We start from the raw sequence: 12,619 nt of genomic DNA on the forward strand, positions 1-12,619 counted from the left end.
ATCAGGTGAGGAAGCTTCTTCGTTCAGTCCTGCTCATTAATAGCATAAAATGGAGCTAAGGTTTATTGACAAATATATTGACTGTTTATCATCAATGTTAATGCTGAAGTTAATTGAACAAGCGTACTTGAATATATTTAGTGGAAATGCCAACTTTGGTGAAGAGTAATGGGTGGATCAACTTGCCTGAAGTAACATATTAACTTTGAAAAGCTGAAAAAGGAGGTTCTTGCCTAGATTTCAGAAAGTCAGATGCTTTAATTCAGAGGTAAGGACAATTTCAGAGAAAAATGTCTATATACAAGCATGTCAAATTCTGTTCAGAACCAGAGAAGAGGAGTCTAATGGTTCTTGTGACAAATAGAATATTGCATAATGGTATTAATGCATGGAAGGTTTTAGCTGAAATTCAAACAGGAAAGATGAGGATTGCAGAAGACTTGAGGAAAGGCAGCGCAGTTCAGAGGAAGATGGAATTTATATCCATATAGCAGAGGTACTAGATCAGAGTGTGTTTGTTTGCATATTGCATCCAAGATATAAAAAAAACTTGCATTTATATAGCATCTTTCACGACCTCAGGGTGCCCCAAAGTGCTTCACAACCAATTAAGTATTTCTGAAGCGTAGTTATTGTAGTATCATTGGCAAACACGGCAGCCAATTTGCATACAGAAAAGTCCCACAAACGACGAGATAAACAACCATGTAATCTGATTTTTAGTGATGTTGGTTGGGGGATAAATAATGGGAGGGGAAACCACCCCTGCTCTTCTTTGAATGGGATTATGATGTCCACCTGAGAGGGCAGTTGGCATCTTGATTTAAGGTATCATCTGAAAGATGGCACCTCCAACACTGCATCACTCCCAAGTCAAGTCTCTGGAGTGGGAGCTGAACCCACAACCATCTGATTCAGAGGCGAGTGCTACCACTGAGCCAAGGCTAACACTTATTTGACTGTTACCTGTTACTTTGCTATATAAACCAAAAAGGGATAACTTTGTCAAGCATGTCCCGTAATTCTGAAAGCTAGATATTGTTGATATGCTATATTACATTAATCCAGCTACATCTATGATACTGTAATTCTGAACCACATTATGCTATGTTAAATTGAACACAGTTATGTTGTGTTATGGCAATTCTGAAACTAAGTTAGTCTGTTCATGATGATTAAGTTGACAGTCATCTTTTCCTTGACCACACAGAAGTAGCGTAATAAAGAATTTATGAAGAAGGTTCTATTCCCAAAACATTAACCTATCCTTTCCCTTTACAGCTGCTAAGTGACCTACTGTATATTTCTAGCATTTTCCATTTTTATTTCAGATTTTCAGCATTTGTAGTTTTATTTCTTGTTAATATTTGCAAAAACAGAGTTATTCATTATTCCGGCTGATTCTGTGGTTGGATACATCCGGTGCAAAATACCACTTGCAGGAAGCCATTGAAAGCCAGTCACGGGGACATAGGGCATGATTTAAAAAAAGGCAGCGGAGGGGTGAACGGGCTCATGGGTAACCCGAATAATAAAAGCTTACTGTTCCCCAACACGATCACAACCTAATTGGCAGCCATTAACCTTGTTTCCGGGTTTGGCGTCTGAAAGCTGCGCAGCGGGCGGACTGCGCACCCGCATGATCTGCTGTCAGCTGGAGCATCTACATTTAAAGGGCCATTGCTCCGATGGATTTTGCTGAAGCAAGGAGCAAGAAGACACAATGGAGCAGCACAGGGGCAAGGGAGCTCCAAGATTCAGCGATGCCTCACTTGAGGTGCTGCTGGCCGGGGTGAGGAGGAGGAGGGAACTATTTTACCCGGCTGACTGGAGGAAGCGGCCTGCCTCTGCCACCAAGGCTTGGCTTGAGGTGGCAAAGGAGGTCACCAGCAGGAGTAACATATCCCGCACTTGGGTCCAGTGCAGGAAGCATTTCAATGATCTAACTAGGTCAGCAAAAGTGAGTAAACTTACTGATTCTCCTCCATTCCGTGTGGCACATCCCACCCACCCGCCCCCCACCCACCACCCCCCACCTCATTCTGCACTGCCAAGACTACTCCATCACATCACTCCTCACACCCACTTAAGGCTCATCCTCAACTTATCTTCACTTCCAAAGCACATCCTCATTTGTGACCCCACCATTAGGAGTCACCCCAATCCTGATCCAACGTGATGTCTTTGTCTGGTACTAACCCTCTCATGCACCACTTTCACGGTCGGCCTCACCCAAAGCAATGCATTCATCGGCTGACCACTTCACCATCACTTACTCACATGTCTCTTTCTCCCCTTGTAGGACTAGAGAGCACAAAATGCACGCGAGAGGGTGAGGACTGGAGGAGGCGGCCACAACAAATTGCGGTCCTCACAGAGGCTGAGGAGGAGGCGCTCGAGATCAGCCGCACCCTCGACCCTCGAATGCCTGTCCGTCGGAGATGCCAAGACTGGCACCCCACAAACGTCTGGTGACACAACTTTAACATTAATCATACACAACATGAATTGATATTAAGAATGATTGGCATGTTGAACACTTCATTATGCTCATCGCAACATGACACATCTGTGATGATGCTTAATATTGCCTTCTATTCTCTTACAGGCCCTCTAGTGACAGACGTGACGGGAGAGGGCGATTCCTCAGAGCAGCTCCCGGCCTCTGAGGGCGCACTGTCACAGCTTAGCGAGCCATCCATCAGTACAGATACTCACACCTCGGTGGGTCCTAGTAGTCAGTTAGTTGGGTTGGCACCTGGTGAGTCACCACACACAAGTGAGCACGAGCAGACACTGGTAGCAGGGGCAGCTGTGGAGAGTCTGCGTTGGTGGGCACACTCCTCTCCAGGCTCTGCTCAGCTGGACGCAGATACTGAACCTCGGGGGTCATCCTTTAAAAGGAGAATGATCGAGGGACAGCAGCACAGTTGAAAGGTACTGGAATAGATGACACGCACACCCTCCAAAACAGCGCAGAGGATGGAGGAGTCCAACTCCTGCATTAGTGGAATGGTGGCACAGGTACGTGAGGGAATCTCTGAGATAGTGTTGCAGGTAACTGCGGAAATGTCTGCGATGGAGAGAAGGCTGGCCTCCATTGAGCTTCAAGCATGGCTCACAAACGAGTCCATTCTGGGCCCTGACAATGGCTGTTCGGACTCATGGTGAACAACATTCTGCCGCCTTGAACAGGCGGACAGAAACTTTACAACTGGGCTTCCAAGGCATCATGCATGTCCTCCAAACTGTTGTCCAGCAGGGTAGTACGAGTGATGTGGGCCTGGCCCAGGACAGGGATGAAGGCAAAAGGGAACACGGAAGTGGGGATGCCACTCAAAGCGCTTCCTCGTCTCAACCAGTAACTACAATTTTGTCTTTTAAAAAGCATTTGGACAGTTACATGGGTAAGATGGGTATAGAGGGATATGGGCCAAGTGCAGGCAATTGGGACTAGCTTAGTGGTATAAACTGGGCGACATGGACATGTTGGGCCGAAGGGCCTGTTTCCATGTTGTAACTTCTATGATTCTATGATTCTATGATACCCATGTAACTGTCCAAATGCTTTTTAAAAGACAAAATTGTACCCGCCTCTACTACTGCCTCTGGCAGCTCGTTCCAGACACTCACCACCCTTTGAGTGAAAAAATTGCCCCTCTGGACCCTTTTGTATCTCTCCCCTCTCACCTTAAATCTATGCCCCCTCGTTATAGACTCCCCTACCTTTGGGAAAAGATTTTGACTATCTACCTTATCTATGTCCCTCATTATTTTATAGACTTCTATAAGATCACCCCTAAACCTCCTACTCTCCAGGGAAAAAATTCTCAGTCTATCCAACCTCTCCCTATAAGTCAAACCATCAAGTCCCGGTAGCATCCTAGTAAATCTTTTCTGCACTCTTTCTAGTTTAATAATATCCTTTCTATAATAGGGTGACCAGAACTGTACACAGTATTCCAAGAATAAAATGAAAATTCTGCATTTGCCGGACTGTTAATTTGTTAAAGCGTGTTTTATGACTGGTTTCTACCTATGTTCAATCTTCATCTGGCTGATTCTTTAAAAGGTAATTAGGATGCATTTTTTTAGATTTTAAATAAATAGCAAAACATTAGCACCATGCAACATTAGTGAAAACAAAGTCGAAAAAGATTGCAGTTTTATTTTTTAAAAGCAAAAGACAACTATTCTAACATGATGTCGATAGATAGATGGAAATACGTAAGCCCTCTGTTTTTATTTTTAAACCCATATTACCCTTTAAAGTAAATTCCCAAATTATGTGATAAAACCTGAAAAAGTCAAAGTCAGCATCATGCAAACCTCGTGTCACACACACACACACACACACACACAGGTTTTGTGCAGAGATAGCTTTATATCCTCTATACTTTGGGGCAGCATCAATGTAGAATACACCTTTAATTTCCTCCAAGTTGTACAGGTAGGATCCACAGGTGACAAGATGCTCTAGATGTAGCTAATTATGCTCAAATACTTTTGCATTATACTTTGCAAACATTTAAGATTTACTTAAAAATATTTCTTTCCAAAAGTTATTTTGCTGATTAAACTTAAATTTTTCAGATTACAAATATTTTGTATTATTTTGACCTGAAAAAGCACATATAGGCTCTCAGGGACTTCACCTAATTACTTGGCCCAAATTCAGAAAAAAACATACTTGAATATTAGAAGGCCTAGAAATAAGTCACAAAGGTATACCTCTTAGATAGAGAAAAGCTTAAACATAAAGAACTTAGGCAATTCTAGATTGGTTAGGTACTACAGAATAGTCTGATTTGTTTTATTACACAATAACTTTAATAGAAGCTCAGGTCGAGAAGAGGCTGATTGATTTATAGAAACAACGAACATAGCAACAACTTGAACTTACATGGTGCCTATAATGTGATAAAGTGCCCGAAAGTGCTTCACAGAAGAAAAATAGCTAGACACTGAACAGTGGTGGGAGAAGAGTTCGCAGTGGTAACAGAACGCAATATTAAAGGTTGTGAATTATTCACACCAGACAATGGAAAAGAAAATCAGACGGGGTGTAAAACGGGCTGCCGATTCACTATTCGCCTATAATGCCATCACCAAAGACCAATTTCACCCCACGGTGTCTTTGCAACAGAAGTATTTGCATTACAATCATATCATTTATATCACTGGCAAAACATTAATTTAAAATATCAGATTAACCACTAATTATTAATGTACACACAACCAGTGCATATTTTACATTGATTTTAGGAAACTACAATCATTATACCAAAATGAAACTTTTTTCACCCCATCCCATTTTGCAAGTTGCTTTGTCCTTTATCAGGGCTCCTGTACCAGTGTGAGGGAGAGGGCAGGTAGTTAAACATGCTGTCTGTATGAATCTGCAACACCACCTATCAGAAGGTAAAATTAATTTTGAAACATGCAAGTCATCACCTACTAATTTATGCTGATATTTCTCATTAATAAGCATGACTTTCAGATTTGAATTAGGGCTGCTGGCACATTGACATGATTCATGAATCTGTTTAATTAAGCTACCAAGTCTGAGACTGTTGACTGACTGACTGACTGCCTGCCTGCCTGCCAACAAACTTTAATGTTTCTGTATCCTCCTCTTAAATGAAATAAAATTTGTCACCTGTTGATATTTTAACATTTTAAAGTTTAACATCTACGTGGCCCAATATTGGTAAAATCTGCAGAGAATTTATTTTTAATTCGTAGATTTTCATCCAAATCTAAGGAATTCTTGTCTCCCTGAGCTGATTAGTTTTGTAAATTTTCAACTACTGTGATATTCAAACATATGCTATTATGGTAATAAAGATACTTCATAACAACCAAAATTAACTTTTAAAATATAGTTCATTATAAAAAAGATTCCAATGGCTCTGAGTTTATTCAGCGAGTAACTGCTACAACTTGTGTGTGGACAGGAATGAACTCAATGCTGATTGCCCCCTGCAGTTGAATAGCCTTTCAAGTCACTGTCAAAGAGCACATGATTAATGGCCATTAGAGGAAATATGGGAGGATGCCTGTGAGCAGGCATGTCAACAGCCAATTGATGCCTTTAATAGAGATGGGCAGGGGAAGAATATTCCCCCGCCCTCCATTCTCTCTTCCTTCCCATTCTCCATACTATTTTTGTTTATTCCTTTTCTGTCCATTTTATTAACTTAACTTTAATTTGACTTTTTCTGTCCAATCTAATCTATCCTCCCTAACCTTTTTCTAAATTTTAAATTTTTTACTGACCTTTCTCTTTCTTCCTCCCAACTCTACCATCCATTTTGAGCAACTTTTATTTCATTGTCTGGAAAAACTTTTAAATGGCAGCCAATTGATAAGCCAAAATATAAATATTGACATGGTCACACCATAGAAATAACCTTTATGTAGTAACATCAAATACATAAAAGCTCTGCCAAATGAGTGCTCTGAACCCAACAAAGAAAATTCGTCAATGGTGCTAGAACTGTTAAATCTCAGTGTTCTTTAATTAAAATTAATTTTTCACTTTGGCATTTTAGTTATTTTCTAGATAACATGTACTTTATTTTTAAAAATGTACTTGGACAAAGGGAGAAAGCAACTGCCCATAACACTGGGGTGGTCAGGTTCTAATATCCATTACTGTAATCATTTGAGAGAAAACTGATACGCACCGTGTTGGCATTCTGTAATGAGCATTTTGAGATAATGCTACCCACTGTCAATTAAATGGCATTTTTCATAAAACAGTGCATTGATGAATTTGTATCATAAGTTGAATTGTATCAATACTTGTGAATAAAACACACTGGCTGCCTTGTTAATTTACGCAGATCATTATAATCTTGACAGCATAGTTGCTAAATGAAAGATCTTAAATTTAGTCCTTAACTCTACCGTATAATTATACAAAAGCACACTGAATAGCATAAAGCCAAACCCACACACATAACCAAATACAGAATAATAGTATCACCAATTAATATCTTTCCTAGTATTTGTAAACATTAAGTCTCCCATACTCCTGTAACCTAATAGGTAAATCCTTATTTTCTATAACAGCACTTGGATCCAGTTATTTGAGAGATGAACTAAACCTAAGCATTAGAATGTCAATTTGATACTGTATTAGTTCTAGTCCTTACCCAACAGATTAAACTGTGAATTGCTTGAGCTTTGCCGCTGGGATTCCGGTGAATTTTGGCACGTCTTCCTTTTAAAAGACATGAATAAGTGCTGACAGAGCTCCTCTGGGATTTCCACCTCCAGATATGTCTTCATGAATAATTTGAAGCCTTCATAATCTATAGGCTGGTGACAAGGAAAAATTACATTTAAACAAAGAACATACAAAGCCAACAATTCATTCACTAATATATAAAATAGTAAACATTACCAACTTAGGTCACAAATGAAATTAATTTAATCTTTTTTGCTATTCTGGGCCACAAGTTTTTGTCACCTGTTTTAATGCATCACATTATTTTCACAAAAACATTTAGGTGTTGTAATACGCAAGCAAAAACCTGCTCGTAAATTTTCCTATTCACGTGACTTGTATTTTTGTGATGCTTAATATTTTTATATGAATACAGAAAAAATATATTCACAATGCAGTTTTTTTTAAATGGAAAAATTTTAGTAATGATCATGAAATTAGTGCTGTATATGTTGACATAAAAAAGACATAAAATTGTAGTTTGCAGGACACAGAAGGGATGCAAGGAAATGGTACTGAAAATTTTGATTCGAACAATGGATCGGGTGTTGATTATTAATTCTTTTAGCTAGTCAGTTTATTTAAAAAGGTAGCTGTCATGATCAGAGTCCATTTGCTAATTAAACCTTCTGTATAGATAATCATTTTAACATGGTAGTATTGTACTAATATTAACTTCCTGCTGTAACTTCATTTAAACTGATTCTTGAGAAGGTAAACTGAATGGAAAAGAGCAAATAAACCATTACCTACAAAACACAAACTTCTTTCAGCGATGAGCATCAATATTTTTAAAGCAATGCTTATATTATGCACATCACTCTGCGAATCTGAGACAGCTATAAATATACTATGATACCAAGGTATCACAAATTTTTTTAAAAATTCAAAGAATTCATTCAAAATGGTACATATAATTGAAAACAAATAATGTAGGAGAGTAAAAGGCAACAACACAATGTTAGGACTCTAGATTCACTCTCACAATTTTAAGATGTAATTTATGTCTCATGATAAATTTGTTAGAGGTTTGCTCCATTACATTATATTTTATATTACTGCAATATATGAAGGCTATCCCACTCTTCTGCAAGGTGCAGTGAAATAAAAGTCAATAATATTGCAGTTCAAATCAGTTGATATAATGGTACTTCAGTTGAAATCATGGATTCAGCTATGCCATTCTATTATCTGTGGCAATCAACAAAAGCACCTACTTCTTGCAAATCAAATTCTGTGAAAAACAAAATCTAACATCTGCATTTATGTATACACACATCTTTATATGCATAATTTTTTTTAAAAATTCTCCTTTTGTCTCCTCTCTTGAAGGTGCTGACTCATGCTGGGCACAATTCATGAATGGCTACCATCCTCTATTACCTCACTAACTGGCCATTCTCATGCATGAACCTTGGCAGTGATTTCCAGCAAGTTATTTAACTGCAGGAAGTAACTAGGCCCAAACCTGTTTTCACCTGATGTTCAAACACAGTTTCCACTAACATTGACTGGATAACAATCAGGCGAGGGAACCCTACTTTATTTTCCCCTGCTGCCCAATTAAAGACGTCTGATTTTATAGCAACTCCATTCCAGCTGAGACCAACTAACTTATAAATGCCAGGAGCCAAACCTGGAACATTCCTTGTATGTACATTTCAGTACACCTCATGGAGCAAACCTTTATGTATAGTGAAGCCTCGCTGTAATTCATCAGAGGACATAAATTATACTGGTTATAGCAAGATACTGGTTTTCATGAATTACTGCACTTGCTGACTGTATGTGTAGTTGGGACTCACCCAGTTTGGCTACAGCATCGCAAGATATGGTAAGAAGTACTCAACCTGCAACTAGAGTATGATCAAATTGGAAGCCAAGGCATATTACTACTTTTAACAAGTAGGCTATAATTAACAAGAAATATTCCATGAAAATTGGAACTTAGTTACCATCTGTAAATGAAAAGGCTATACTTTTCCACAGACTAGATGATCAAACCCTCACTATTTTGTCGTGCCTCAGTTGCAGTTTGAGTTCTGTACTTTTCGCCAACTGTATTTGTGACGTGGCTGAACAGTGAGCAAGTTCTAGCAAAAAGTATCATAAGTGCAGTTTTAAACCTACAACCAGAGCACGATGACAGGCTCAAACACTAACTGTGAACTACCACCATAATTACTTCACTTCCACCACCATCATTTCCTTGTCTTTTCAATTTCCCCAACTGAACTCTCATCAGCCAACGTGGGTGTTCAATTGCTGAAGCTACAATAACTAAGTAATTACTGTGGTAGTAACACCAATAGTTTCCAATAAAGTAGGTTCATCACAGTCAGTTGTACGCTATAGCGATGTTTAGTGAGGCTGAAGCGTATATTAAAATGAACACTAGATGGTGTGCGCTTCTAGGACATAACACATTCTCAAATTAGATGCAACAATACTAGCAGTTTAGTAGGGTTAGTTTTGTAGCATATTGGTATGATACTGGTGGTTAGAAATTAAATCAACAGACTGTGCAATGCACCATTCTGAATGTATGGCCAATAGCAATGGGTCATAAGAAAGTTCAGATCAATTTCGAAAAGCATGGTACAAGAAAGGCCAGTTGGTCAATCAAATCATTCTTTCCAAAAAATTCTATAAATACCCCATCCATAAGGGGCACAAAACTCTTTTTCTGAGCCTCTTCCCTGAATCATTTCTAACAGTTCAGAAGGCCCACTACCCAAACCTGCACAGAATATTCTAAATGTTGTCCCACCTGTACTCCATACAGAATTGGAATAACTTCTTATAATCAAGTGTGCAACCAGTACTGTCCCCATCATGTTTGAAGTGGCTTTTGCGTAGGGGGTATTTCAACCCACCCCCCCAGCGAAAACAGTGCAGGCAGGCGGGGGTTAAGATGTCAAAGAGGGTGGTGGGGGGGTTCATGCCGCTTTCCTGCCACCCGGCATCTTAATTTACCTGAAATTAGGTAGGGGAAGGCCAAATGCCTGAGAGGATCATAGGAACATAGGAACAGGAGTAGGACATTCAGCCCCTCGTGCCTGCTCCGCCATTTGATAAGATCATGGCTGATCTGTGATCTAGCTCCATATACCTGCCTTTGGCCCATATCCCTTAATACCTTTGGATCGGAAGCCTAATTTAAATGGCAAAGTTGCGTCCCAATGATGTCATCAGGACACATATGCCAATTTAACCATCATAAGGCTCACATGGCAATGAACCCTCCAGAAAAAGCTAGCAGCAATCAGCATCGGGCCAGAAGAGGCCCAGTTAAGTTCCTTTTTTTTTACATTTTCTTAAAATTCCTTGTGGCCCAGGAGGTGCAGAAATGGTCCTCCTAACCCAACAAGGAAACCTTGGGCCTCCTCTCCCTCAGGCTTTCCCTGGAACTTCCTTCCTCACTCACCGTGCCGGTGATCATTCCCTTGGGTTCACAGTGGCATCAGCCTCACGCCTGATTTCTTGCTCCCACCCGCTGTCTCTTAGGTCATTCCTGCCGGCTTCAGGCGAGTATTAGTGCAGAGAAATGTAAATGAGGCCCGGGAGTTAAAATAGCCTGGGCCTCGCACTGAAGAGTCTATGGGGGTTTCCCTCCCGCCCCCGCACGCGCCTCGGGTTAATATCAGAGCTCATGTTTCTGCTTCCCTCTCAGACCATTTATAGTAAAAAGAACACTTCGTATTAGCTTTATCTGAATTAAGCTTTTGAAATTTGTCTTTTAATTAAGTTATTAAAAGAACAACAATTTTTTGGGGGGGAAATGTTCGTGAAATTTCTATTCGAGAAGGAATTTTCTTGAGGTGTAATAAATTTCTGTGTTACCAAATCAACTGCAAAAAGTTTGCATCATACATTTTTAATTAATTTGAATAAATTTGACAATTAAGTGTGACATATTTGTTAGCTATCATACCTATTATATTTAAAAACAGTGAGCAATCTCAGGGTTCCAAAGGTACTGCACCTGCAGTTGGCGTTGTGAACATAACATTATTTGATTAGTTGATTACAATGGGCCAACACGTAATGTTATGTGACAAGCTCAAACTGAACCCTTATAATAGTTAGGTACTTCTTTCTGAAAAAAATAATGATTGCAGCCTCGTCAGAACTGGCAAATCGAACAGATAATACTGTTAAACAACCTTTACTGTCTTATTTCAATAGCTGTTAATAGAGAACAAAATGAAAGTCGCAAAAACAAATGCACATATGTCGTAGTACGTCCACGAATTTTGTAAAGGTGGCCTAAGTATTAATGAAAAATTGGACACACAATTTCCCAGGATATAGCAGTACTATTTTGCCAGACCAAGTAGAAAAATTTTCTTATCTTCTAATCTTTTTGGTTGATTTAAAAAAATTATTTAAAGGAAAACCAGGGAGCAAATTTCAAAAGTTTTATTCAGTTAAAGTTTATGTGGGTGCATCTTTTTAAAGGAAAGGCTATTTCTGCGTGAAAGACAAAAAGCGAGTGAGACTGAGGCTCACACACCTCAAACATGATAAATACCACTGATTACACACCTGTAGCAACTTTTGTTTATGTTAGAATTCCAATTTGACTTTTCAACTGAGATTTTTTGAAGTGGAAAAGTCAAATTGTATCTTTCTGTATACATATTGTACTTCAGTTTGCATGTATTTGAAAATAATTTTAGTAGAAACTGGATGTTGAGTGAATAGGATTTTAACTAAACTTTTAAATAAAAGCTACTCATTTACTTCAGAAAGCGTGTCAAACAAATTGAGAGAGAGTTGGGAGAAAGAGAAAGACACAGAGTCTTTGCCTTTCATGAGCTAATTATATCGCCTATCTTATACAATTGTAAATATTTTAATTAAATACAGCTGTTGGAGCACAGGGATAATATAATTTGAACCCAAAAACATTGTTAACACTCCCATATTGCTTATAATAAAAAAAATTTAATTTCTTCCATCATGTAAATCAGTTGCTCTGATAATATATTGTTCATTACATAACATAAACAGGTATATTTTCCAGTTCACCGTGAGTAAAGCCACGAGAGATCCTCTGGTGTACATACTTAAAGCAATTGCTGTAAAAGGCTCAATGACAAACTTAAACTTATTCATATTCCAGTGCTGCAGCAAACGTATTCGAAGTAAAACATTGAATGCCTAGAAAATATTTGTCTTTAAATTGTATTAGCTGAGGTTCAATTTTTCTTTGTTTAATGAAACATTAACGCAGTTGGGATTCATGATTAAAAGAAAAATCAGCTGCTACGATGCATGCAGAGACTATATTGGGTCATACAGTGACAGGTGCTGTGATATGCGGCGATCTGCGGTGACAGTACTGTATTCAGCAATGATGGTGATTGATACATGGTGACA

The 12,619-nt window shown here is 38.9% G+C and overlaps 1 protein-coding gene across 5 annotated transcripts in view; it reads right to left on the minus strand.

Moving 5' to 3' along the window:
• Positions 1–12,619, minus strand: part of LOC137323846 (diacylglycerol kinase beta-like) — a 479,766-nt gene that overhangs the window by 356,525 nt on the left and 110,622 nt on the right. For all 5 annotated transcript variants that reach the window (XR_010963457.1, XM_067987851.1, XM_067987849.1 and 2 more), the window contains exon 4: positions 7,161–7,326. Coding sequence is in view for 4 of the 5 variants with exons in the window: in XM_067987851.1 (XP_067843952.1) it covers positions 7,161–7,326 (166 nt within the window). In the remaining variant the exon portion in view is untranslated. The remainder of the gene's footprint in view (positions 1–7,160; positions 7,327–12,619) is intronic.

The sequence above is a fragment of the Heptranchias perlo genome, chromosome 7 (assembly GCF_035084215.1).
Source record: "Heptranchias perlo isolate sHepPer1 chromosome 7, sHepPer1.hap1, whole genome shotgun sequence".
NCBI classification, from domain to species: Eukaryota; Metazoa; Chordata; class Chondrichthyes; order Hexanchiformes; family Hexanchidae; genus Heptranchias; species Heptranchias perlo.